The 27,643-nt window shown below is 55.1% G+C and overlaps 1 protein-coding gene across 12 annotated transcripts in view; it reads left to right on the top strand.

The window, feature by feature from the left end:
* Nucleotides 1-27,643, top strand: part of CACNA1G (calcium voltage-gated channel subunit alpha1 G) — a 108,878-nt gene that overhangs the window by 7,665 nt on the left and 73,570 nt on the right. For all 12 annotated transcript variants that reach the window (XM_085239987.1, XM_085239982.1, XM_085239983.1 and 9 more), the window contains exons 2-8: nucleotides 16,931-17,042; nucleotides 17,127-17,260; nucleotides 21,672-21,769; nucleotides 23,115-23,274; nucleotides 24,535-24,826; nucleotides 25,282-25,374; nucleotides 26,798-27,596. In XM_085239987.1, the coding sequence (XP_085096113.1) occupies nucleotides 16,931-17,042; nucleotides 17,127-17,260; nucleotides 21,672-21,769; nucleotides 23,115-23,274; nucleotides 24,535-24,826; nucleotides 25,282-25,374; nucleotides 26,798-27,596 (1,688 nt within the window). The remainder of the gene's footprint in view (nucleotides 1-16,930; nucleotides 17,043-17,126; nucleotides 17,261-21,671; nucleotides 21,770-23,114; nucleotides 23,275-24,534; nucleotides 24,827-25,281; nucleotides 25,375-26,797; nucleotides 27,597-27,643) is intronic.

Here is a 27,643-nt window from a genome sequence, read left to right as displayed (position 1 = left end):
AAAGCTCTTGCACCGAGCAGAGGGAGTGGAAGCTGAGCCCAGGAGTGGGCTGGGGGAGCAAGGCAGACTGGGTATGGAAGAAATGCAAAGACACAAAAAGGGGCTGTGAAATTCCTCTCGTAATGGCCTTCAAGCCCAAGCTATCTTCCAGGGCCTCGCTGTGTGATGGGGGGGTGCTCCCGGTGGGCGGCATGGGCACCTTCCTTCTGGTGTCATCTCGGGATCTGCGTCCCCCAGCTGTGGGCTCTGCTGGTGTCCCTCGGTGTGGTGGCAGCGGTCACCCAGTGTTCATGTCGCTGTGTGCTGCGTCCTCCCACCGAGGCTGCTGTGTGATTTTTTCCATCCCTGTGCAGAGGCTGAGCTCATACAGCAATATTCCCTTAGCCAGCACCGCTCCTTCTGGAAGTCCCTCGGTTTGGTCTTCCTCAAACCGTGTCTCTCAGCCAGACACAGATACGACCTCCCTTGGCACCGGCTCTCCCACAGTGCTGTGATTACCCCCTAAAAACTGCAGCCCCATCCTCAGTGCTCACCCCATCCCGGCACAGGTGCCAAACGGTGGGAGAAGGGGATGCGGTGGCACCGCAGTGCTCGGCCCAGCGGGGATGCCGGAGTGCTGAGCTGTCTGCACTGCGGTCAGAGCAGAACTCGGGTCAAGAGGGAGTGTGGAGGATGTGGCCGCTGAGTTAACACGCTCCCAAAACCACCTCGTGGTGTTGGCGGTTGGATTTTGCTGTGTTTATTTTTTTTCCGTTGCCCGCTGCTGGCTGCACCGGCGGAGAGGTGAAGTTTGTGGTAGAAACAGTGGAGGTTCCGGGAAATATTTTGCCTCGCTCGTGTTGTTGGGTTTGGTGCTGTTCCTCTGGCAGTGGATGAAGGCAGTGCGACGCGGCCGCTTGGCGCTGCGCTGCAGTTCCCTGCCTGCCAACGGGGAGAGCAGCGCAGAGCCTCTGCGTGGCTCGTTTGAACCTTCCTACTTTTTTCTGCCTGTTTTCTCCAAGCCAGGACCTCGCCATTCCCAGGCAAAGGCTGCTTCTACAGCTCTCCCCTATAGTGGGGACTATGGGGGGCTGCCTTTCCCACTGGATTTTATAGCTCTCCGCTCCCCAGGTAGCTCCTGGTGCCTGCTGCTGAGCGCAGGGCAGAGGCAAAGCTATGAACCGATGCTCGTAGCCTCCTGTGTGTTCTCTCTGATTAAAATCTTAAATTCTTCCATTTTTGACAAGATTTGGGTTTTCTCTGCTGAGCCAGGGAGTCTCTATGGCAACAGCTAGAGGCAACTTTTATTCCTAACCCATTCCATTTTGCAGAGAGATGGGTGCATACGTGAGCACATACTGACAGCTGCTTGGACCCCCAGTACGCGGGGGGTGAGCAGCAGGAGGTGGCACTGGTCGCAGTGGTGCAAAATGTGGCTCTGTGAGGCTGAGGGATGGGGCCGGCTCTGCCCCTCCGCATCAGTGCTGTCTCTTTGAGTGCAGGACTGAGCCGTGTCACAACCATCCCTGGGTCCACCCCTCCATCCCCTTATCTGTCCGTCCATCCCCTGTCTGTCCATCCATCCCAAGGCCACAGTGGGGTTTCCTGCTTGGTTTTGCTGCACCCGGGAGTGTTTGGAGGCATTCTCAGATGGTGGCACCGTTTGGAGATGCAATTAAAACCTCAGCCTTTCAGAAGAGTCCTGCAGAACGCAGTAGAAAGGAAGCCAGCTGGACTAAATGGAAACCTCACAGGTTTTTGGAGTAATTTTTAGAATCTTATGCTGTAGGTCTTTCTAGAAAGATACAATACCACTTAATAATGTGTTATGTTCCTATATATTATATTTAAGTTGCACTATAGTATTGTGTAGGAGGAATCTAATTTTCCAGTACAGGATAATGTACCTTTCTATAGGTTTTTGGTTGTGGGGATTTTTTTGTCCAATGGAGTTAAATAAAAAAATTATATCTTTCCTAGAAAGCCTACCAAGATGACGAGAAAATAATACCTTTAATTTATTTAATAAAGCATATAAGTATTTTCCATAGGGGTTTATGCGGCCGCGTACAAACCTCACCGTGAGCTGCTGGGAAGTGGTTTGGGATCAGCGGGGTCAGGCGTGATGATTTGCAGCCAGGAACAAGGTCCCTAGCAGCAAATAGCCTGACCCCACTGCCTGTAGTGCTGAGGGTCCCGGATGGGTTGTCACTGCGCTGTCACATTATAATGTGATGCACAGATCCCCGTTGCTGGGATGCTCTGCTCCAGCAGGGCAGGGGATGCGCCGAGCAGCGTGTGGCCGAGTGCCTCCATCTGGGCTCAGAGCCGCCCATCCCTGCAGCCTCGCAGTCCTGGGGACCTCAGTGGCATCTGAGAGAGGGGGGAAGCCGGTGGTCCTTGGAGATCCCCAGAGGACAAACGCCTTTTAAGAGCCATGGCAACTAATCAGTCCTGCGTGGTGACATCCCTGCCATCTCCATGACGACGGACCGAACATCACATAGCAACATGTGCCTCCCGTACCCATGGAAACGGGCCGGGTGGGTTTTTAGCATTGCTGCGTTAAATCTCTGCTCTGGGTTTATCCTGAGGTGACCCTGCTGGGGGCTGCAGGGCTGGGAGCAGGAATTGGGATGGTGAGGAGCTCCCGGGACATAGGGCTGGAGGCTGGGGGAGATGTCTGATGGTTTGTCACAAGAGCTGCAGGCTTTGGGGAAGTGAATTGAATTGGTAATCTGATGGGCTTGGTGGTGTGCTCCTGGTCAGCAGGGCTGGTGGTCCCCAGTGTGGGGTGGGATGGGGCTGTGGCACTGTATGACGAGACCCCATCAAGGCATTGCACATGCTGGGTGCAGTGCTGGCACCACGTGGTTTCAAATGTGTCCTTTTCCCAAGATTCTGCACTAACAGGTTGAGAGTTGTAGGAATTCATTCATTTGCAGCTGCTGCAGGGTTTCCTGCGGATGTGCTCAGCCCTCCTTTGCCCGTTGGTGCAAACCTACCATTGCAACCACATCACCCCATTGCTTGTGAATAGCTGCCTTCTGCAAACTGCTGCAAATGAACGCAGATGCTGTGAGAAGGTTGGAATTTTTTTGTTTTAAAGGGTGTAAACTGAGCTATCTGTGTTTTTCTGGGGGGTGAACTTTCAGGCTATGCCTTTCTCTTCCATTTTTCCCCACCTGGTTGATGTTGCCCATGGGGCTGGAAGCCTCAGATAGGGGACCTCTCAGCAGTGCCCAGGTCTTGCTGGCTTTGTGCAGGCCTCGGACTCGTGTGCTGTCCAGTGGGACTGTCTGACCCAAATACTTTATCCATGCACATCTGTGCTGTGGGGACTGCTGGCGGCCCTGATGACTAAAAGAATTGGGTATTTGTGCATTTTTGCATCCTTTGGATGTTGAAGACCTCTGGACAGCTTGCCCTGGGTGCTGATGTCCCTGTCCCTGCTGCTGCCTTCCTCTCCTCCCTGGCACAGGATGGATCTGGCACGTTGGTCCTTTATGTGTGTCTTATCCATGGGTGGCATTGGTTGTCTGTGGTGGAGAACCAACCTGCAGTATGGGGCAGCTTTGCTTTGCACTTCCTGTGCTGCCTGTGAGCTTCCAAAGCCCAGATGCCCCAGATCTCCCCATCTTTGACCTGACAAATCAGCTTCCAAATTCCAGCGTGTTTTATGTGCAGGGCTGAAATCTTAGGGCTCTGTTCAACCATCAGCAAGCCTGTAAAAAAATGAAGGCAGGCAGGTAACAGTCAGTGCAGGGCTTCTCAGCATGGTGCTACTTTGAAGAGATTCACCCCATGGGGTCTGTGGGACTCAGGTGGAGTGGGGCTGAGGTTGGGGTCACCCAGCACTCTGGGGCTCAGGGACAACAGCAGCATTGGCCACAGTGAGGGCTGCAGCCAGCTCTGCTTAATTCAGTGTGAAACCCTGCCACCATGTCCTGGGCTTTGGCTTGGGATGCTGTGAGTGGGAAATCATTAGAAGGAAATAATGAGAATTAGAGTGACTTCAAGGGCTGGGGTGAGGTGAGGGAAGTGCGGGACTGCAGAGCAGGACATGGTACGGCTCTTCTCGGGGTGTGTGTCCTTTTTTCTTCCTTTTCTTTAGAGGAATGCTCATTAAGGATGTAAAGGGCCTTGCTGTAAATTGAATACAAATGTACAGTTAATGCTGCCTCTCCCCAAGGCCGGTGGAGATATTCTGGTATTTAAACGAATGGAGCCAAGGGTAAAGATCCAGGAGAAAAGAAAAAAAAAAAGGAAAAAAGGAAAAGCGGCTCTAATTGAGGTTGTTGTTTGAACAGTGAAGACCAATTAATGCTCCTGAATCAATAGGACTGTGTGACTGAACTAATCCATCCCGGCTGAGGGGTCGCAGCGCAGAGCTGCCATGCAGTGCTTGGAGCCAACCCAGGGCGAGCGGTGGCTGTGGTGCTGGCTGAAGGTTTGCTGTTTGTACCCCTGAAGGGCTGCTGTGAGCCGCTTATCTCCCAGAGCTCAGGGGAGCGAGCATCCCTCTGGGAGCTGGCTGTGAGAGTGTTACCGGGTGATGACCTGCCAGTGGCTGCTGCTGGCACCCAACACGTTGTGCTCTTCCTTTGTTGAGCTTCCAAGTGGATGCATGTGGGCAGAGGAGATTACTGTGTTAGCAGTGAGCCCCCTGAGAAGGGCTGCTCGCTCACTTCTCAGCCGCACCCTCTGTCCTGCAGCACTGCCTGCGGGTGCTGCACAGCGCTGTGGGAGCACCGTCCCGGGCAGCCTGCAGCCTCAGTCAGCGTTGGAGACCGAGGTGGCAGGAGGGAGAAGCATCGTGGTTATTACACGTGTCTTTTTGCACTGACCTCGTGCAGTATTTGCTGGCGCTGCTGGGTATAACGCAGAGACGATCCCCGTCCTGGGCTGCCTGCAGCTCGCCTCGCACCATCCCGGAGAGCAGAGCTCCGCCCCCGCCTCGCTGCTTTCCGGGTTAGGAATCCAGGACGATGCCGGCTGCGCTGGAGGAAGGTGGGGACAGGTGGTAAAACCTGCGGGGCTGGGAGGTTATTTCTGGCCGGGATCAGTGCCGCACTCACTCTGCCTCCTTCCCACCTCCCACGGCCGCGGTGCAGCTGGGGTGCAGGAGCCAGCACCCATCCCAGGGCTGTGTGCCACCATGGGGGGTATCAGGCTTAGAAGATGGCCGGGAGCGTCGGAGAGCTGTCGCCGGCAATGTAGGGGCTGCACTGGCACCTCCTCTTTTCTGAGCACCGATGCTCTCCCTGCTGCCCATCACCTCCCGGTGAGGACTTGTGTCAGGTCCCTGCGGCGCGGGGCTGCAGCTGTGGGCCGACACCAGGCGGGCTGCTGGGCTGCAGGAGTGTGGTTGTGGGGAGCGGGCAGGAAGCGCAGTCAGTGTGTGCCGTGGCCCCGCTCAGCTCCAGCAGCACAGCACAGCACAGCCCCGGCCTCCTGCCAGCTGAGCCCCAGCGGCACGACCAGGAGCGACCCTGAGCAGCAGGGCTGTGGGAGACCTCATGCAGCTCCATGAAAGCTCCTTCCCTCGCTGCTTGGTGGCTGCTCCACGGGAGCTGGCGTGCAGGGCCTGCTTTTAAATGAGGGCTGCTGAGCAGATAATGGGGATGGGGCTGCAGTGCGCTGTGCCATGTGTGGGGTTTTGGGGTGCTTTTGGGATGCTAGGTCAGTTTGTGTGGGGAATCCTGCAAAGCATCACTACTACCTTTACTTGGAGCAGGACTGCCCCAGTGCTGCTGGTAGCGTGTGGGTTAAAAAGCCGAAATATCTATACTGGAGAGACATCAGGAGTAATGGAAGGGAGCCAGCAGGGAGGGTGGGGGGAAGGAGCACGGCATGCTGATGGGTTGCTGCATCTGCATGATGCTGGGACCTCAGGACTGGCAGGTACCCTTCTGCCCAAACCCTTCTTGTTAGCAGATAATGTCAGCATGGGCTCAGCACAGCTGCTGGGAGACCCGAGTGGTTTTGGCCTTCCTGGGAAGAAATGTGGGGCTGGAAGGGGAACAGTGCAGGGAAAGCATCTCCTGGTGCGTACATGGAGAGGGGAGGCATGTAATGGGGACCCCCACCCAGGGGGCTGCCAGCCCCACTCTGCCTCCACACTGCTTCTGGGGTCTGCAGGGACCCATCAGTGCTCTGTGAGGTGTGGGATCCCAGGGGGTCAGAAGCGCTGAGGACCCGTCCTGTATCAGTGTCCCCATCTGCAGTGTGGGTGATGCAGCGTCCCCTAGCACTGATGTGACATGGGGATTGGCAACTGGAAACTCTATGCCTTCAATCCCACACTTCTGACCTTCCTGATGCTCCCACGATTTTGTATTCTCTTTTTTAAAATACCAGTGTATCTCTATAACTTTATCTTGGCAGCTGCTGCTCCAAAGCACCCGCTATTTCCCCGGACGGAGTTTGCCAGCAGAGCAGCCCTTCTGCTCCCCAGGGCCCCATAAACCGCATGGAGCCGATGGGGATGGGATGGGTCTGAGCTCAGCCCTGGCACATCCCGCAGCTTCACTTTCTGATCTAAATATCTTGCTTCTAATAATAACCCCAGGGAACGGCTTCACATTCTGCACAAGCTGTGTTGTAGGAACAGCCAAACCGCTCTGCTTATCCCGTGCCACTGTGCGGCGGCTGCATGGGATGGGCTCTGCGTCCTCACTGCTCCCAGCCCTGAGCCACCCCCAGGGCCAGCTGTGGTTTTATGGGCCTGAGAATGGCTCCCGGGGCAGCTGGGCCCTCGGGGGAGCGTGGTCACGTCACTGCAGAGGAAGCGGCTCCCTGGGAGCGACGGCCCTGAGGAAGGGAAAGCAGCACCAGGCGGCGTTCGCACAGGAGCAGAGCTGGGGCGCAGGAGGGCGGCAGCCCTTGTGCTTGGGGTGCGTTTGGGGCTCCTGCACCTTCGGGTGGAGGCTTCGTCCCAGGAGGTGCCTTTTTAACTACTTACTTTATTTATTATTTTTCGGCAGAGTTGCCCCTCAAATCCTGCGCTCTGCTCAGTGCTTACATATTTATTTTTTTCCCCGTTTCATTTGGACTCCCCCCATAGCTGTGCCCATCCATGCCAGGGTTGCTGGCTGGGTTTGCTGGAATTCCCTCCTGGGGCTGTACGAGCGGTTGGTACCGGGGCAAAGGTTTGGTTGTCTTTCATTGCTCTCAGCTGTGAGCCTTTGTTGCTCATGCTGCTGCACTGTCCCCATTGCCTGGTGCCTTGAATCTGGCTGGAATGGCCAGGAATGGAACTTTTGGGAGGAAGATCTTCACACACAGTGTGGGGAGGCACTGGAATAGGTTGCTCAAGAAGTCTCATGGATGCAGCAAGGGATGAGGTGACTGAGGTCCCTTCCCAGCCCCAGCATCCACCATCCCTGCTCCATCCCCAGCAAAGCATCGCTCGGTGCCTCCTGCTCCAGCCCAGCAGCAGAGCTCACCGCTCTGCACCGAGCCTTCGGTGCTGCTTTCCTTCTCCCCCCTGTTGAGCGGGGCCAATAATTCCTTGTGAATAATTGAGCTAATATACTGCCTTGACCAACGTCACTGCATTCCTTCCTCAGGCTGCCCACAAGTGGATCACAACCTTTTTGAGCATAGAGAATTCCTTCCCCCCGTTGCTTCCGCTGGTGATTTTTGGCTTGCTCTGTTTATTTGCAAACCATCTGTTTGTGTGCGTTATTTGGAGGGCTCCGATGGTGATTGCTTGCCTTTGATGTGGACACGTAGCTCTCTCTGTGGGTTCCTGACCCCCGAAGGCTCTGAGAAGTGGGTTTGGCTGTGAGCAGCTGCAGTGCTCAGTTCAGAGCTTTCTGTGGCCAATACCCAATTTTCTTCGCTCCTGTGGAATCGGGTGGCAAGCACCCCATCTCCGTGTGCCTGCAGTGGGGATGGAAAGTGCCCCTGGGCTCCCATCCCTGTGCCTTTCCTCTGGGTCTGGCTTTGAATTTTCTAGTGCTTGGGGGATTTGTGTGCTTGTGAGCCTTCTTGGAGCAGAAGTGAGACTCTATAGCATGGTTCTGATTGTGCAGTGCTGTGTGAGCTGGGAGGTGCACATCCTTCCTATGGGTGCCTCAGTCCCCATTGTGGGATGGGGGCTATCAGCAGGACAGGGATGCACCAGATGATATTCCAAGAGGATTCCACGTGCCCTGCAGCTGCTGTGAGTGTCTCTCAGATCTGCACAATGAAGTTGCCCCAGGCCAGAGTGCGAGCCCTCAGCTTGCAGGCAAGTGTCCTACCGGGTGGGTATTTATAATGCTGCAGTAATGTTAAAAACAACAGAAATCTCAGGCAGGAAGTTGTTTTGGGGGTGTAAAACTTCTGCATTGACGTTTGGCTGTGCCACCTCTGTCCCCACTCCGTGTCCCAGCTGGAATCCGCTCCCCTGATGGCATTCTGTCCCCCTCGATCCAGGTGACAGCAGCCCCACATGCAGCAGGGCTCGTATCTCTCACCTGGGGCAGCTCCATGCCCTCTCCTGTAGCACCGTGGCCGCCTGGAGGATCACCACCCCCGAGAGGGTGCTCCAAGGGTTAAGCGCCTGCTGCAGCCTGCGCAGCCCTGTGACCCCGTCCTGTCCCCAGCGAGTGACCTCGCTTGCCCTTTCCCAGGCAGCGGCTGGAGCTGCCCTGTGGCTACGGGACCCATGGGGGGCCACCACCCCACAGCCGCTGCTGGCCCACGAGAGCAGCAACAGGACCTGGAGTCCCGTTGGGATCCCATGTGTGAAGACTGCCTCAAACTCCCCCCAGCCCTGCACGCCCCGAGCACCAAGCGTTGCCATTTTCACCCCCAGCGAAGTGAATGTGCTGGTGTTGCTCTAGGGCAAAGTCTTGCTTGGGAGTAGTCAAATGTGGCACGAAATGGGGTCACGGGAAGGTTTAATTTGGTGCATCGTCCTTCAAGGGCAGGAAAAGTCAGATGGGAAGTTTTAAACATATTATAAAAATATCCACGTGTGCTCAGCGCAAAACTCACCGTCTTCACCTAATTTAGAAAATGACTTTATATGGAGAAAAATTTAACACCGCTCCACGGAGGGGAAGAATAATGAAGATGTCTGCACCAAACCGCGCTGTCAGCCCGAGATCTCCAAGTGCTCTTGAAAGGGTCGGAGAGGAATAATTTTTCTTCTCCTGGCTGGTTTTAGAAACTGAGGCATGGGCTGAGGGAGCGGGATGAGCGCAGCTTTCTGGCTAATTTTAGCTGGCCGAAGTCCGTAGCTCAGCACCTGGGTGAGCGGCCTGGTTTCGGCAGACCCCTGGTCAGGTCTCTGGGGTGGAACATGGGACGTCTGATTCCTTGAGCTTCAGCGGGAGAAATGCATTCCAGAGCACGAGTGGCTGCGTGGCACCCAGGTGAGCGCGGTGTGCTTCGGTTCTGCTCTGTTCATCACTTCACCAGCAGTGTGATGAAAGGAGGACGTGGTAGGAGCTCTTGGCACTGCCATCGCATCCCAACCTATGAAATGTCATTCGTAATCAATGCAGAATTATTGTTTATTGTTTAGAATATGGTGTTTTCCTTAAAGGAGGCCCCGAGCAGCGTTGTCCACGCTGCACTCAGGAGGCTGCTTGGAAGTAATGGCATTTTTAATCAGCGGCTGTGCGGTCACTGCACTCATTACGGGCGAAAGCAATGAGAATTTTATGAGGTGCAAATGGATGGTGAGCGCTCGTGTCCCCACTGTGCACAGAGCTGTGGCGGTGCTGGGCTGCGCTCTGGGCGCCAACCAGCCCGGCTGTGGGCACGGCGCCGGCCTCGCGGGGACTGCAGGCAGCTGCTGCTGAGGGGTCACAGCCCGATCCCCTGCCGGCTGCCTTCATGTTCTGCCTCCTTCTTGCTTTTTGCTTTACTAGTGCCAAGGAGTGCCCGCTGCGCCTTAGGGAGCTAATGATGGAATCTGCTGGGGTCGGAGTGAGACGCGGCCGTGGGCTGGGACAGGGCAGAGCTTTCCTGCCTGTTCCCTGGCAGAGGTGAGAAGTGGGGGAGCAGCAGGGAGAGGTGAGGCGGTGCTGGAGCAGGGCCGGGCGCGGGCTGGAGGCTGCAGCCGTTTCAGCGAAGCTCATGATACGTTATTAATGGAAGAGAAGCTGCGCTTTTTATTTTCTGGAGATTATTTTGTTCCACATGAATTTTTAAAGCACATTTCCCTCCTGCAGCAGAATCCACCCCAGCTCCGTGCTGGCAGTGCTGTGGCTGTGCCCGCTCCTGCCTGGCGCTGGCCTGCAGCCGCCCTGTCCCATGCTGTGCCGGGGGGGCTGTGTGCCTGTGTTAGGTGCTGGGGCTTCCTGCAGCTTGCCGGCAGGCAGGGCTGTCTGTAACAAGCTGTGTTGGGCAGACGCTCACATCCTAGAGCAGAACGAGGTGCCCTTATCCCCCTGGATAAGAAGAAAAAGTCATAAATTTGAGTCCTGAGGTGGATTGGGTGAGTGCGGTGTTCGTAGTGCTCCAAGCCAAAGGCCTCGTGGGTGCCTGGAGCTGAGCTTTGTGCCACAGCTGTATGCTGGTGGGGTGATGATGCTGGCTCTTGGTGGCTGTGTGCCTCCCCTGCACTCCTCCCCTCTGCTTCTGCCTCCTTCCCCCTCCTCTGCAATGAACTGCTAACGAATGGGTTCCCACTGAGGCTGCAGATGTGTGTGGAGCAGCAGTGAGGCGCTGAACAAGTGCCCACAGCATCCCGTTGGAACCGGATGAACTTTGATGTATGATTCTATAATTCTGTTTCTGTGATTGCCGGTGCTGAAGGGGGCCAGCTCTGCCCTGGCCGTGGTGGGCTGACATCATCACGGTGCTCACCCGAATGTGGGAGCTCTGCATGGTGTGTGCTGAAAAAGTTATTTGTTTTTGGTCTTAGACTTGAAAATCTGAAGCGTGCAAGATGGTCTCTGTCTAATTAACTACTTAACCTGCAATAAAATATTGTATTTTCTGTTGATATTTTTTATAGAAGGGAAATTTTGGCTCTGTTGCCAAGCGAAACATTGAAGCAGTCCAGTTGGGAACTCGTCATCATATGCAGACTTTGTACACATCTTTTTTTTTTTTTTTTAATTTATTTGAAGCTGGGTCAGAAGAAGTAGCCAAAACTTTGTAGGTACCTTGAGTCACCCCAGAGCTGTATTCCTTTGCACGCCTACAGAAAGCCATACCCAGCACCAATTAATGCAGACAACTAATTGGGAAGGGCTCAGTCCTCGGTGCCCGTGCACGGCCCCCAAGGATGCTGTCACCATGGTTATTGCCACTGTTGTGGCAACGCTGGAGCTGCAGGGAGGAGGGCCCCAGAATGATGCACCAAAACCGTGGCACTGGTGGCAGTGCGAGGGAAAGGAGGGGACACGGGGGTCTCCGTCCCCTGCTCTGCTTTAGCTGCCTGGTTCCTCTGGTGTCTGCCCTATCTCGGCCCATAGGGTTAAAATGATGCTGGGTTTGTCCTTGGATTTGTCCTCTGAGCTTTTTGTAGAGCTTGGCAGGGTTTCCTTGGGGGTTTTGAGCTCATAGCCTTCTGTGATTAAAATATCAGGGTGGAAAAGGGGAGGGAGCTGTGCAGATGTGGCTGCAGCGTGCGCTTCCAGGTCTGCTGGAGCTGAACGTCGCTGCACCGCCGCATCCCTCCCAGTTCCTTCTCTGCGATTTCCAAGCTGCGTCTCTCTGTCTGTAGAGTGCAAATGGACCAAACTCAGGGGCTGAGCTCCATCACCAGTAGGAAGGCAGGGGTGCCCAGAGCTTTGGCTTGGCGGGGTCTGGAGGATGCTGTTGGTGTGAGCATCAGGTAGTGGTGGGTGCAAGGCTGAGCCACGACGCGGTGAAAACGAATGTGTTTGCTCAGAAATGCCCTAGAGCTGCTCCCCCTCTGGAGATCTGAGCACTGAACGCGCTCGTGGGCCTGACTTGCAGTGTGCAGCCTCAGCCCAGCCCTGCTGCTGCACTGCCTCCTGCCGCCCCTGGGCAGGCACCGAGGGCATCGCTGCATCCGTCCCCGTCCGCCTTCCCCTGCCTTCCAGATCTCCTTCTCCCTGCTTGGTTGGTGCCAAACCCGGCCGACCAAGCGGAGTCCCTGGCATGGGAGCACTGTGCCACATGCATGGCCACTCAGAGCCCTCTGCCACTCCATTATTCCTCAGTGTTACATAAATCCACTTTTATACCCAACCTGTGGACGTCACCGGAGCTCTGTCCATACCCGTAACATCATTGTTTCCATGGGAACCAGCGTACTTCCAAGGGGGAAAAAGTAGGAGACTAAAAAAAGGACAAAGAAGGAACAAAATAAGACAAATATGTGACATATCCCAACGATGTGTTGGTGTAGGATGTTGTAAAGGTTTTACCGTGACTTGTTTAGGGAGCATTGCATAACGGTTTTGTCTTGGGTAATGCAGCAAGCTGGATCAGGAATGCTGTATCCCAAGCATTCCAGTGTGGCTGTTCGGGAGCCCTGCTCGGATTTGTGGTCTCATGCTTACAAGTGGGCAGCAATGGGGCTTTGCACTGCGGATCTTTCCCAAGAGAGCACTGGCGCTCTGTGCATGCTGCATTTCTCAGGGGCGTTGAGGGCATTTCTAAGGGACAGTGCATTTAAATATGTATATCTTTGGGGGTTGTGTGTATCCACTGTGCACTTCTTAAGGGCTGCTGGGAGAAGCCTTAAGAATATCATGGCGCACAGGGATGGCTTTGGTGCGTGGTGTGAGCTGTAAGTGTTTGTGTTGATTTGCTGTTCAAGCCAACATTGTGCTCAATGGTCCTCAGGGCTTCCCAATGGGATAGCACAGCTCCTGCCCACGCAGCCCCAGCCGTGGGAGGGCCACCTGTCCCATGCTGTCACCAGAAGGTGTGAAAACAGCGATGGGAGTGGAGGGGAGCGAGGTTGGGTGTTTCTGCTTGGCTTTTCCATGCTCGCCCATGGGGTGAGGAGGAGGAGCAGGGCTAAATTCACGCTGCAAGGCTCTGGACAGAGATTTGATTCTATTAATTGGTTTTCTAACAAAACAGTCCCCATATCAGTGCCAGCCCCTGAGCTGCCACCTCCCTAGCAGCTCATGGAGGGGAGATGTAGGGCTGTGCTTAAAAGCTCCGGCTCCCGAAGTTTGGGGATTATGCAAGGCACTCAGCTAGCTGCGCTCTTTTATCTTCATTTTCTCCTCTGTAAGCAGTAAGATTTTAAACCCTTTTGGTTACTGGAGAAAAGCTTGACATACAAATCTAAAAGGCAAAGGAGGAACAATTCTGAAACAGTGAGGGAAATTAGAGCCTTGTCAGGTTTTTTTTTTGTTTGTTTTGTTTTTGTTTTTGTTGTTTTCTTTGACAAAATATCTTTTTCATCAAACTCCATCCCTTCTAACAGCAGCATCCTTCCTCTCCCCACTGCCTGCATGGCTGCACTGCTCAGTGCTGCCCGGAGCTCAGTGGCTGCCCCAGGTGAGGAGAGGCCCCCGGCCCCACTGCCAGCATGGGCTGCACAGCCGAGGGGAAATGAAAGGGCAATTGGGGTCATTCTTCCCAGAGATTCCCCTGTTAAAGCGATCCTGCTTTCCTGCTTAGGGGTGGGGTGGGGATGGTGCTGTGCTACGTTGGGTGCTGGTGGCACTGGGGAGCACTTTGCAGCTTTTGGGAGTGGAATGGTGTTCAAAAAATGAACCAAAATGTGCAGGGCTGTGTAGGAATCGTAGGCCCAATGAGGTTGGAAAAGACCATTAAGATCCCCTCGTCCAACCACCAACCCATCGCCGCTGTGCCCACCAAACCAGAACCCTATGGCCGCCCCGTGGGACGCGATGCTCAGCCCTCCTCCTGCTGGTGGAGCGTTTGGAGCTGCAGCAGGGAATGGGTTCTTATTTCCACCCATGATGCAGATTAATTCTGCGAGCACTTTGAGGGTTCTTTACAAACGGCAAATTAATGTTTTAGGATCTTAGTGCTGCCGCTCGCCTCTCCCCCAAAGGCCAGGCCCTGGAAGTCCCATTATGCTCTTGTCAAAGGCTCTATTTCTGGAATTGATGATGTGAATGAAGCCTCGAACTCCGCTCTCATTAACGTTTGCAGCTTATCCTGGTGTCGCTCCTAAGCTGTTGGGATCGGTGGCACTGCAGGGGAAGGCTGTCACATTTCAACCCAGTTCTCGCATTGCATTTGCACAAAATTTTCCAGGCTTCATCCATGCTTTCTGCACGTTTGTCCAACAGCCTCCCGTGCCCCGTAGGCCATGCAGAGCACGGTGATGCCCAGCGCCGTCCCCGAGCTGAGCAGGCGGCTGCCACCCTCCAGCAAGACCCTTTAATTCATTGCTGCAGAATTTAATCCCAACTTCTGCAACCAAATCACAGCAAACATAATGCAATATCTTCCTCTGTTGATTACATTAAGCTGGAGAGCTCTGGCTAATTGAATCTCAGGCTCTTGCCTCTTAATTACCAAGGGTTGTGCTTGGCCGTGCGTGTGCAGGTGTAGCGCGGGGCTCGAGGGCGTTTGCTGGGGCGAAGGTTCCGTTCCAGCGAGAAATTGACTTCTGGGGATTTACATTCTCATATGCTTTTCGTTGTTCTAAATTTTAAGAGGGAAGTGATGGCAAAGTGCTGGATCTGTCCTTGTGGCAGAAATAGGGCGCTGCTGCTCATGGTGAAATGGTGGGGTTCCAGGTGTGATGGTGGTGGGGTGGGTGACCCGGGGTGGGGGCTCGGACATCCCGTGGCATGCAGGGGGCTGCAGTGTCTGCATCGTGTGTATGGGGCGTGGGTCGTTTGCTGAGCACCGCCTGGAGAGGATGAGGGGCCCAGGAACGCGGTGTGGTGGCCCAGGGAGGTGAGATGGTGGCCCAGGGACACGGGGTGGTGGCCCAGAGCCATCGCCTGGTGCTGTCGGTGCGATGCTCCCCAGCCCAGGTCCCCGCATGGCTTTGCCCCTTTGCTGCCAGTGCAGCATCCGGCACGACGCCTCCTGCTAATTGAAGTTTGCCTTCTCAGCTGCTGGGCTCAAACAACAGCGGTACAAAGCCGGAGCCATCAGCACTTTGTGCAGCTCTGGAAATCCCATTAGCAGAAGAAAGAGCTTAACGTTTCATTCAGCCGGAAAAAAAAAAATAATAACCCCCAACCTTCTGATCTCTCAGCTCCACACTCGCCCTGTGCTCCCTTCCCAATCCCATCCTGGGGACATGAAATCAGGAGATAGTGTTATATTGGGCCGAAATGCACTTGCCAGAGGCAGTGACGTTCTGATAAGTGCCTCTGCATTAAAGCTGGGAGAAATAAATGCCATCAGCAAATAGAGCCCCATCACGCTCCGCAGGCGGTGTGCCCGGGGATGTTGTTTGGGGCCGGGGCTGGGTGGCACAGCGGTGATGTGGAATGGCCCTGGGCACACATGCGGGCTGTGGCCGCACGAGGAGGGCTGAGCTCCTCGCAGGAACGCGGTGTGCCGGAGCTCCATCTGCCCGTCTGGCTCTCCAGGCTCCCGTCCGACCCCGTGGGCTCTGCTGAGCCTCCTCGCTTCCGTGCCGAGCATCTCGCGCAGCCCTTGTCAGACGCTCATTCATTCTGTCACCAATTTGGGATCTTGCTGTTTGGTGGGTTTTTAATTCCTCCTTTTCTCAAGGGCTGGGCAGAGCTGGGGATGCTGGCGGAAGCGTTTTGAGCCCCCTGAGCCGGGAGTGCTGCCGCAGCATCCTGCGTGCCCGCGGTGGTGCCCTTGCAGGGCTATATTTGGGATAAACATCCCGGCCCATCGCCGCAACCTGGCAGTGGGAATTTCTCTTCCAATAGCTTGTAAACATTTCTCCAGATTAAACGACCCAGATTGCCAGCACCCGCGGTGACTCAGCCCCGTGTGATCGTGCAGGAGTTCGCACGGGGTCATCCTGTGGCCTCACCCGTTGGGCAGTGCAGGCGCACGCACCCACGGCTCCTGAGTGCCGAGGTGCCTCTGCTGCACCCAGCCCTGCCCCAGAGCTGGGAATCCCCTGCTGGCACACCGTGCCGGCTGCCGGGGCTCTGTGGCTCTGCGCCTTTGCTCCGTGGTTCTACATCTTACTGCTCTTGGTGGTCTGGATGGATGCACGTGCTCAGCACACGCTCTGCAGCAGTGCAGGTCGTGCTGTCCCCAGGATAGCAGGGATGCACGCAGCCCATCCCGGCGGCACCGCCCCAGCTGTGCTCCGAGTGCTGGGCTGGGCGCTGCTGGGCCCCTCGCCTGTTAGGCTAATGGCTTTGACAGCCTTAATTTGGGCTGGGAATGAGTGGTTCAATCGCAGACTTCAGGGGAACGCCCCTGGGATAAGCTGTGACATAGTTAATAGAAAATTGTATGTTGTTAAAGTGCTTTTCTGTAAAATGTCAAGAGAAGAAATTAATGGTGTGGTGTTTTGTTTTTTTTCCCCTAAAAGTTTATATCGTTCTTTTAATTTAATTTTTTAATCCATCATATCAGCAGCGAGCGCTCCTGCCACGCATCTCTGATTTTATAGCATTTCCACATTTGCAGTAGCCTCTGCTGTCACCGTGGGGAAAATAAGCCATCAGTTGGTATTCGGGATCCCAAACAGCAAAGCAGGGGAACGTGGCTGTGGGCAGCACCCTGCTGGGAAGGCGAGGAGCAGGCAGTGGTTCAGCACTGACCGCTCCTGTCTGCACATTGCAACTTCTGCACGCCAGGTACCAACGGGAGGGCAGGGCAGGAGGGGTAAGGAAACGCACTGGAGAAGGGAAGGAGTGCTCAAGTTTGAGAGTCGTTTTATGATAGGCGTATGGCACTTAGTGCTTGTGCTGCCAATGGGGGGGTGGTTTTTGGGGTGTCACAGGTGGCACACAGCACCCCGGGGCGCGTCGCCCTCTGCCATTCCCTGTCCATCACACTGGGGATAAAACCAGGACTGTGGTGCGGAGTGCCGGGCTGAGGGATGCGGGTGCCCGGTGCTGCGCTTCCTTGACCGCTCCCCACGCAGCTGGTTTGAGCGTGTGAGCATGCTGGTGATCCTGCTCAACTGCGTGACGCTGGGCATGTTCCACCCCTGCGAGGACATCGCCTGCGACTCCCCGCGCTGCCGCATCCTGCAGGTACTGAGCTGCATCGTGCAGGCGCTGCGCCTGCAGTCGGGTTTGTGCCGGCTGCCCCTCATCCCCGCTCTGTATCTTTTGCAGAGCTTTGATGACTTCATCTTTGCCTTCTTCGCCGTGGAGATGATAGTCAAGATGATCGCGCTGGGGATCTTTGGGAAGAAATGCTACCTGGGGGACACGTGGAACCGCCTGGACTTCTTCATTGTCATTGCAGGGTGAGCCGGGCGAGCGTGTGCTTTGGAGCCTGTGGGGCGGGGGCTGCGGTGTGGCTGCTACCTGGGGGTGAGTGCCGGGGGCTGGGCATCACAGCCACCGCCGTCAGCCATCCCGGCACTCTGCAGTCACTTGGTTGGAGGAGCCAACCAAGCCGCAGCCGCAGCGATCTCCATCCCGCTCCTGTCCCATGCTCGTGGTTTGGGTTCCGTGCGGTCTGCCCAAGGGAGGTCAGCATTTCGTTTGAAGCACGGTGTTGCCTTCCAGTAAGGTTATTTCAATGAGATGTGTGTGATTGTCCTCCGTGCTGTTTTTGAGGGAGAGCGACCGAGTTCGCCTGTTGGAGCGGTTTCCTTTCTGAGGCACCTGGTTTGAGTTAGGGCTCCTCCAGCAGCCGAGAGCCTCCTGGCTGGGGCTGGGAATCCACATGAAAAGTGCCTGGCCCCCAGCCAGGGCGCTGAGCTGCTTTGGCTCTGGAACTGCTCACCAGCCCTCCCTGCTCCGAGAGCCCAGAGTTACCTTGGGGAAACTGGCATTTTCCCCTTTTGATAGAGGATCAAATTGGCTGCATTTTCCTGGAAAGGGCCCCCCACCCTGGAACGTTTCCCATCAGAGGGTGTCAGCAGACGTCTGCTTGTGGCCCAGCAGCACCTCGCTGGGAGCTGGGGACGCTGCAGCATGGCCCAGTACCACCAGTACAGAGGTGTTGGGTCTCCCAGTGCCTCCCTGGGAACTCATTGCTGCAGGGGCCGTGAGATTTCACTTTCGTTTTTCTCTCTTTCTCTGGCCTCCTGCCTGGCCAGCTCTGCCTCGTTAAATGATCGACCTTTGCTTTGTGTGTGTGGACTGTTCCCATCTGGGCCCTGTCAGAAGCAGTTCAGCTGGCAGAGGATCGAACGGCTGAAGGCTGCTGGTCCCACTGCTCTGCCCCCACCTCCCCCATCCTCCTGCCCCAGCAGCACTGCTGCCCTGGGGGCCGTTGCTGTCCCCACCGTGCCGTGTGCTGGGGATAGCTGTGTGAATGGGAAAAGACACCTCAAGGATAGGACCGAGGGGGTCAGGTCCCAGCCAGGTGAAGCCAGGGGGAAGCAGTGCTCAGACCATTCCTTGGGGGAGAACTGGGGAATATTCCAGAGCTGAGCTGTAGAGGAGAGTGTGCACCAGAGTCATGTTCCAGTTCCAGGTGCCAGAAACCCTATAAAGAGAGAGTGTCCTTACTACAGTCTTACATCAAGGCTTCAGGTAGTCCTTTGCCCGTCAGAGCCTCCCCTAAATCTCCTCCAGCCCCAAACATCCTGGAAATAAGGTGAGGCAAAGCAGCAAACCCACTTCTGCATTTCTTTCTCACCGTGGGCAAAACTCCCCTGATGAGAACAACTGGCTTCCAGAAAGAAAGAAAAAATTAAAATGAAAAAGGTGACATTTCATCTTCCTCCTTGAGAGCCCCTGGACCTGTTGGGGCTGTGGTGCAGAAGCCCTTCCTTGTATGTTGGCCCAGGAGGTGCTGGGTGAGCAGTGCTGGCCGTGCTATGCCACTGAGTGCTGTTCAGCTCTGTTAAACTGTCCAGAGCCATCTCATGAGCTCGTGGAGAATAAATGACTTCTTTGTGACAATGTAATGCAATTAGGACTAATTGTAGAGAGTGTGATGTCTGCAACGTATCTCTGTAATTACAGGGAAACTTGCTGCAGATGAGCAGAGTGCTGTGTTATCAAAACTCAGCAAAACGTGGTTTGGCTGTGGGTTATGGGGATAAGGGGAAAAAATGTGGCACACCACCCTGTTATGTTCTGTTATGGTGAAGGAGAGAGTTTGGAGAGTATGGTGAAGGAGTGTGCATTTGCAAGGAGCACCTGAAGGTGACCAGAGTCCGCCCGGTGTCTGCACTTCTGCATTCCTGCTTGTTGGGGCCGTGCTCCATCCATCTCCTTTTGGAGCTGTGCTCCATCACCTCTTGGAGCTGTGCTCCATCCATGCCCTGTCAGCGGCGTGGCTCTGCCGTAGCTCTGCGCTCCAGCACTGTTTGGTGGAGTGTCTGTTTGTGCTGTACTCGCTGTAATGGGGACGGCCCTCTTAAAGTACTTTCTTCCCAAGTTAAACACTTGAAATGCTTTGCTTACAGCTGAGAAGAAGCAGGGCTTGGCAGCCTCTTCTGAGCAGACATCTCTTCTTTCTTCCTTTGCTGCCCCAATGCTTCTGGTTGGGTCTGCAGTGCTTCCTGCCCGCTCTGCCTCGCATTGCCTGCAGTGCGGAGCACAGTTCAGACCCCTGCCTGGCCTGGGCTGCGCCGAGCACAGAGGAGCTCACTCAGGCTGTATGTAAAAGATGTGTTATAGTTAATGCACATCGGGAACAAAACTTACTCTTTTATATTTGTTTTTAATGAGAACATAAAAAGAGACAGCGACCGACGCGCAGGACGAGTGGGATGGTTGACCTGTTCCTGTGGAAGCAGCGCTGTGGTCTGGTTGGGTGGCAGTGGCTGCTGTTCTCAGTGAGTTCTCAAGGTGCTCCGAGTGGGATTTCAGTTTTCTCTTCCCATGCTTTGTCCCTGAGAGCAGTTGTTCACAGACTCATGAACTGCCGAAAAGCGATGACAAGAGAAAGGCGTGATGGTGAAGCAGGGGCTGTTTCTCTGCAGGAGCTCCTGTAGAAGCCTGCTAAGGAGACATGATCAGGTTTTCGCTTTTCCATCCCCACTCCGTTTGCACACCCATCACCCGCAGCACAGCCTCGAGCTGTGCTTTGCCTGCAGCTCTGCAGCTCTGACCTCAGCACCGGCAGGCAGGAGCAGCCTGAGCTGTGGCCATGGCACAGAGCTCCGCTCCATGCTCTGCTGTCTGAAGACAGCCCTCAGCCAGGCTCAAAAAGCAGTGCCTGTGCAGGCCAGAAGGAAATGTCACCGTGGCTTTTTGAAGGTGTGACACCGCAAAACATTTCCCTCTGTCTTTTCCATGGGTTAATATTACCCACCGATCACTGTGCTTTGTAGATAGCAGCGGTTCTCTGCCCGCTCTGGGGATGCTGTGCTGTGTAGCTGGGTGTGTGCAGTGGCTGTCACCCGCTCTTGTCACCTCGCTCCTGTCGCCAGCTGTGTCACATCCCAGCTGGGGGGCAGCTCAGAGCGCTCTGCACCTCCTCTAAATGAGAGGAAGCCCCTCATGAGTTGTCCCTTGTACACCTTGTCTGCCTATCTGTTGGTCTGTCCATCTGTCTGTCCCTGGAGCCTTCCCTCTGGGAGCAGCACAGAGGTTCCACTGGCGCCTTAGAGCATCCCACAGCACTCCGGGTGTGTCTGGCTGTGCAGATGCTCTTTGTGTTCTTAGGAAGTCCTAAATGCTCTGCTTTCTCTCTGAGACACTCTGGCTGAGGCTCAGCACTTGGTACAGAGCTGTTCTATTTAGCACCAAGCATTTTTCTGCACCTTGAGTTTCCCCGGGCACTTGTCTGCGTGGAGCTGTGACTGTGCCTTCACATTGGAGCAGAGATGACATTTGTGCTTTCTGCACGGCGGATTTTCCGTGCGGGGATGTGATGTGCTGGTAACTGCACCTGTCACCTCGCAGCACAGTGACATCTCCACGTCCCTTGCCTGGGTACCGGGACAGAGTTGGTCCCTCCTGCGCATGGCTGTGGGCAGGGGATCCTGTGCCGTGGGGCCGGGGGAGCTGCGCCTGCCTGGCTGTGCGGAATGCAGGAGGAGAGGTGTGCTGCATCAGTGTATGGGATGGGCAAACACCAGCCACAAAGCAGCTGCAGCAGCAACTGAGAAGGCAGTGCTGTGTAAGAGCTAACGTGTAGGCTCATCTGAATACTCTGAGGCTGAAATGAGGCTCTGTCCATCAAAACTGGAGGGAAGGAACCACCCAACCATCTTGGAACTGGAACTTGACAGTTTTGGGATTGGATGGAGTGTCCTGTGACTGCCCGGGCAGTGGGAGCCCGTGTGCTGCTGTGTGCGCCTGGCTGTGCCTCACTGCAGTGTTCTGTGCACAGCTCCTGGGGGCTCTGCGGGATCCCGGTGCTGCAGGGATGGGGCACGGCTGGGTACGAGCATGGGGATGGTGAGCAGCAGCAGGCAGCCCTGGGCAGAGTCATGGTGTGGTGTCCTGAGCTGGGCACTGCAAACAAGCAGTTGTTGTAAGCTCTGCAGTGTGCAGGGACTTTCTGTCCTGGATCCTGTGCAAAAGCAAGCAGAGCGGGAGGGAGAGGAGAAGAGAAGACTGCACCTGTGTGAGCTGGTGTGGGGCGTCCTCACTCATCGACTTTATTCTGATGTGCAGATAACCCTTAATTAATTCCTCTGGCAAACTTTCCTGATGGGAGCAAAGCCCTCAGTGGGGAGCAGGCACACGGTGCTGGGGTGATGATGTTTGTGCTGCTCCCTCTGACCACCCCGCTGTGCCTTGCAGGATGTTGGAGTACTCACTGGACCTGCAGAACGTCAGCTTCTCGGCGGTGCGCACTGTCCGCGTCCTGCGGCCGCTCCGGGCCATTAACAGAGTCCCCAGTAAGTTGGGCTTTGCTCCTCCGGGGATGCAAACTCTTTGTGTCTACGCCCTGTCGGTGGAAGAACAGACACGGATGCTTCCAATCTCCTGTTGTAGCTGTATCAGCTCCTGTGGTTCCCCTCCAACTGGGGATGGTCTGTGATTCTAAATGCTTGCCCTCTAGAAATGATCTCTTTTCTGTCCTAAGAATGGGGCTGTTGGAGCTGGGGGTGTCCCTGTTCATTGCAGGGAGTGGAACCACGTGGCTTTAGAGGTCCTTCCAACTCAGACCATCCTATGACTCTATGAACTGAGGTTCCCTGAGCTCACCCAGTGCATAGATGAGAACAGACTGGTCTCACTTCTGTCCCTTCATACTGGAGGTGCCAGGACTCCACTTCTTTCTCTGGCCCTGACTCGTATGCTTAACCCAGATTCTGCTGCTCTTTCAGTCAGTGCAGCACCTCCAGACTCCTGATAGCAGTGTTTTCTCCCAGCTGCTGAGCTGATGGATGGCTGAATCATCTGCCACTGTCTAACTGGGGATGTAATGCACTTAATGCATTTTCACATCCCAGGTAGTCTGTCTTGGCTTCTGTGCTGCTGCGAAGGGATAGAAGTGTAAGGTGGGAGCAGGGAGAAGAGAGTCTTATATGATGATAAATGCAGTAACCACGGAAAGTCGTTTCAGTTAATTAGGAGCTGCGTGTGGCGGTTTCTCCCCAGTAGAGGAGGAGAAGGAAAACGTGATGGAGGAGATGACAGCAGCAGGAAGCGAGAAAACATCTGAAGTATCAAAGCGAAGGGTGCAACAGTGAGACTTTCCTTAAATGAGAATCAATATTAGTGAGTGAGAGAATGCAGAAGATGGGAAAGAAGGAGAGAGATGAGCTGAATATTACAGAGATGTCAGATGAAATCAATTTTTTTGTGTGTAAATGTCAAGTCGGAGTCACCATCAATTTGTCTTTGTTACAGAACTGGCTGTTCCTGAACTTGTGAGAATAAACTGCTTGTGTTTTGAGGAAGAGAGAGGATTTAGGGTGGATGAGGGGAATTAGGAAGGGAATTTTAATATATCCCAAATGTGGAAAGAAATACAGATGAGCAAGGGCATGTCAGAATGGGATCTGGGGAAATTGGCAATTGGCAGAAAACTTCCAGAGGGAAAGAGAACCTGGGGTGGGAGATGAAGGGTAGGAGAGAGAGGGGGAGGTAGGTTGGATGCCCTGCAGCGGGGCTGGGATGGGTGGGTCTTCGGTGGGATTTGGGACCGCAGGGATTGCGGTGGGGAGGATGAGGAGAGTGGGGGCCGTGGGTGGAACAGAGAATGTCCCTCTTGGATGACCGCTCCCTTCGCCTCAGGTATGCGCATCCTGGTGACGCTGCTGCTGGACACGCTGCCCATGCTGGGGAACGTCCTCCTGCTCTGCTTCTTCGTCTTCTTCATCTTCGGCATCGTGGGGGTCCAGCTGTGGGCAGGATTGCTCAGGAACCGCTGCTTCCTCCCTGAGAACTTCAGCATGTGAGTCCGTGGCATCCTCCATCAATAAGCCCATCCTTCTGCGTGCTCCCCGCTCCCAAATGCCACCACGTCCCCAGCACAGCTTGCTGTGACAATTTGCCATTTGTGTCCTGCCGAGCTGCCCTTAGCCCTTAGTCGGTGCTGGGGAAGCTGTGTGATTGATAAGAGCCTCCGAAGAACCGCCAGGACAAAGAGCTCGGGCTTTGTAAATGCAGCATATCATTAACTGTGACCTTTTCTGCATTTGTCAAGGCGCTGAGATCTGAACCCTGCTCAGCAGCTGGTGGTGTTTGTTGGTCTGGCATTTGCTGTCTCACCGACACCCTCGGGGAGGCTGATGGAGCTGGTCATACATTTAGCAAAGCTGCTCAATGTGAGTGCATTGCTCCAAACGTACTCCTCAGAGCTGACCCTATAAGCCCCAAATCTCTGCCTTGCACACAGCAGGGTCACGATGGGCTCTCCAGCCTGAAGCTGGCATGGGGCACCTCTTATCCTCTCCATGCATCCCCGACATGAGCAGCAGCCCTCTTGCAGGCTGTGCCCTCCCAGGACAGCCAAGAGTCATGCCCTGCAAAGCAAACAGCAGCAAAGCTGAGGGGCTCTGCTCTTAGAAAAACTACAACTAAGTGATGGGTTTGGGTGCTGGTTAATTGAGCCAGAATTCCAGGGGTTTAGATGAGCTTTGAACAGCATTAAAGGCAATTCTGCAGGAATTAACTGGGCTGAACCAGGCTTCAAAGTGTCTTTGCAAGCTTTAGTGGGAGTCCTGGTGGCATTAAGGAGACGGATCCTTGCTCGGCAGACGGGGAGCTTTGGGCCAGCTGTGGGTTATTCCATATCCCCAGCGAGTTTTTGCCATGCTTGCTATGGTGAGGCCACCCTTGGAGGGAATTTACAGCTTACCTATGGCTGAGCAGGCACTGGGAAGGCACTGCTTTAGGAACCTGGGAGGTCCTTGCATGTGGATGTCCTCACGCTGTGCTCAGCATCTCCAGGAGGATGGGAGATACAGGAGCTTATGGTGAACTGATTCCCATCTTACTGCAGCAAGGATGTTTCAGAGCAGCCCTGCTGGGCTAAGCCTCTCAGTGCCCCCAGTCACAGCATTGCACTTCCAGATGTAAGGAATCTCCATAACACCAACAGCCCTTTAAAATGCAGAATGAAAGACATTAAAATTTATAGCTGCTACAGCTGTCACCATGCCAGGCTGCCTGCACCCGTTGTACAGACCTCAGCCCTTCTGTCCACTTGCAGCCCCTACACAGTGGATCTGGAGCGGTACTACCAGACTGAGAATGAAGATGAGAACCCCTTCATCTGCTCCCAACCCCGTGAGAATGGGATGCGCTACTGCCGGAGCATCCCGACGCGCAGGGAGGAGGGCCTGGAGTGCACCCTGGACTACTACTCCTACAACGACACCACCAACACGTCCTGTGTCAACTGGAACCAGTACTACACCAACTGCTCTGCCGGGGAGCACAACCCCTTCAAGGGCGCTATCAACTTCGATAACATCGGCTATGCCTGGATTGCAATATTTCAGGTGAGCTGGCATGGAAACCATCCTGTGGGGCAGGGGTTGTTCCTCCCCATGTCTTATGGGGCTGTGACCACACTCCTGAGGCTGTACTTGTATAGTAGTAGTGTAAAGGTGCTGGAAATGGCAGGGAGACAACGTGGTGCTTGCTCAGATGCCTCCATGGATAAAAGCTTGGTCCTAGTGCTGTGGGTGCAGGAGGACTGTGCTCTTCCTTCTGCACTGTGCTGTAGTTGTCTTTAAGTCCATCTGGAAAAGAAGGGCTGAATGCAGCCCTTGCTGTGGGCAGAGGCAACGTGGGACTGGTCTGAATGGAAATGTTTTTTGGTTCCTCGGTGTCTGGCACTGCTCGGGGACCAGCTATGGGTGTAAGAACGGAGCCAGCCAGCAGTGACATTGCCTGCTCCCTTGGGGTTGTGATGCAGCTGTGATGGGTTTGTCTTCCCCCTCTGCCTCACCAGGTCATCACACTGGAGGGATGGGTGGACATCATGTACTTCGTCATGGATGCACACTCCTTCTACAACTTCATCTACTTCATCCTGCTGATCATCGTGAGTGGCCTCGTGGGGACGTGCAGTTGTGGAGTGGCCCGGAGGGGCAGGCAGAGAGTACAGTGAATGTAAAGGCTGCTCTCACGTGGGAGAGGTAGAAAACGTGAAGGAAAGATGCTCTTAAACTCTGGTAGATACACTTGCTGTTGCTTCTAACACCTCTCTCTTTGTCCTCCACTCTCCCAACCCAATAGTTGCCTCCTTGAATTTAAGTTTAAAATAGGCAAATTTCCCCCATCATGTTTTCAGATCTGGAAGGGGGGAGGTTGGCCAGGAGTTCCCCCATATCCAAGAAGCCCAGCAGGCGCAGAAGGGACATTTAGGGGAGGCAGCCCCAAACATCAGAGCGCAGGCTGAGAAAGGAGGAAAGGATTCCTGCCCACAGCCCACCCACACCACAGCATCACTGCACCCATTCACAGCAGAGTCTGCAAAGAGCTCTGTGGGGTGGGCTCTGTGATGGGCTGCGAGCAGCAATGTCTGCTGTGATGGGGAGCTTATTGTCTAGACTCCCTTCAGCATCGGGAGAGAAAAATAGGTGCTTTAGGAGGTGATTCATCTGCTCCTAAGGTAGACATTCAAAATAAATTAGATGCATTGCAGACTTGATGCGCCTATTTCTCTCCCAACTCTAAAAGATCATTAGGTGCCTCACTCAGATGTGCTGAGTGAGGCTGAGATAAGTGAGACGAGTCCCTCTCTTCCTGTCTAATTGTCCCAAATCCAGCAAAATAGCTGAACATCCTCCACTGGGCCATTGGAGGGGTTTCTGATCCTCATCAAACCCTGATGAGAAGGCTGTTTTGTCTACAGTGCTTTTTGTGGTTCGTCTGTTAGCTTCCCCCCAAAATGAAGGAACCCCTCGCTCTCTGCATTCCATAAGGATGGAGAGGAAGGGAAGCATTGCTTTCCTGGGTGCTGTGCAGTAATGTTGGTGCGTGAGAGCCCATTAGTACATCAGAAATTCTTTGCGGTCCAGGCTGGCATCTGCAGAAAGCAGGACCTGGTGGGAGCCAGCCTGGAACTGGGATCTCTGAGCTGTGGATGCAGCCTGCTGATGCCCCTTGCGTAACAGTAACCTGCAAATCCCGTTAGCAGGGGAAAGGGATCTGCTCACAAGCTACCCACACGCTGCCAGAAAAAACGCTCCTATCAGGAAGGCTCAGCACATTCATCGTAATGCCACTAATTGCAATAATTACAACTGCCGTCTGCGGAGAGAGAAGAACACCCTCTTAAAAGAGCAAAAGCTTTTTGTCAAAATAATCTCCTCCTGCCTTTGATCTCTGACGTCCTCCGCGGAGTCCTGGCACGAGAGTCCTGGGGGTCGGGGCCCTTACTGGGGTCTGTGTTCCTGGTGACGCGGGACCAGGCAGGGCTGTGGGGTGGGAGTGGCTGGGGCTGATGGTTCCCATCCCCGTAGGTGGGCTCCTTCTTCATGATCAACCTCTGCCTGGTGGTGATAGCCACGCAGTTCTCCGAGACGAAGCAGCGCGAGAGCCAGCTGATGAAGGAGCAGCGTGTGCGCTACCTGTCCAACGCCAGCACCCTGGCCAGCTTCTCGGAGCCGGGCAGCTGCTACGACGAGCTCCTCAAGTACCTGGTGTACGTCGCCCGGAAGGGCAGCAAGCAGCTGGTGGAGCTCTACCGGGTGGCGGGCGTGAGGATGGGCTTCCTGGCCAGCCCTGCCAGCAAAACGGGGGCTGAGCGGCACGCTGGCAAGCGTCGCTCCAGGAGGAGGTCCTCGGTGCACCACCTCATCCACCACCACCACCACCACCACCACCACTACCACCTGGGCAATGGCAACCTGCGGGCGCCCCGCGCCAGCCCGGAGATCAGCGACGTGGACGCCGGCTCTCTCCACAACGGGACCAACCGGCTGATGCTTCCCCCGTCGGCCCCAAACCCCCACATGGCTCCCACCGCCACGGCCAGCGGCACTGAATCCGTCCATAGCATCTACCACGCCGACTGCCACGTGGAGCCGGTGCGCTGCCGGGCGGCCCTCCCGCAGCCGAGCCCAGAGGACATCCCCAGGAGCGTGGTGATGGGCAGCAAGGTGTACCCCACGGTGCACCCCAGCACCTCCCATGAGGTGCGGAAGGAGAAGAGCCTGGGGGAGGCGGCGCTGGGGGCTGGCAGCAGCACGCTGAGTGGGCTGAACATCCCACCTGGGCCCTACAGCACCATGCACAAGCTGCTGGAGACGCAGAGCACGGGTGAGTGCGGGGCTGGGGTCAGCACGGGGCTGTGGAGCAGAAATGGG

The sequence above is a fragment of the Meleagris gallopavo genome, chromosome 20 (assembly GCF_905368555.1).
Source record: "Meleagris gallopavo chromosome 20, MGAL_WU_HG_1.1, whole genome shotgun sequence".
NCBI classification, from domain to species: domain Eukaryota; kingdom Metazoa; phylum Chordata; class Aves; order Galliformes; family Phasianidae; genus Meleagris; species Meleagris gallopavo.
The sequence above is the reverse complement of the archived record's forward strand: the minus strand, read 5'-3'. Positions and strand labels throughout refer to the sequence as shown.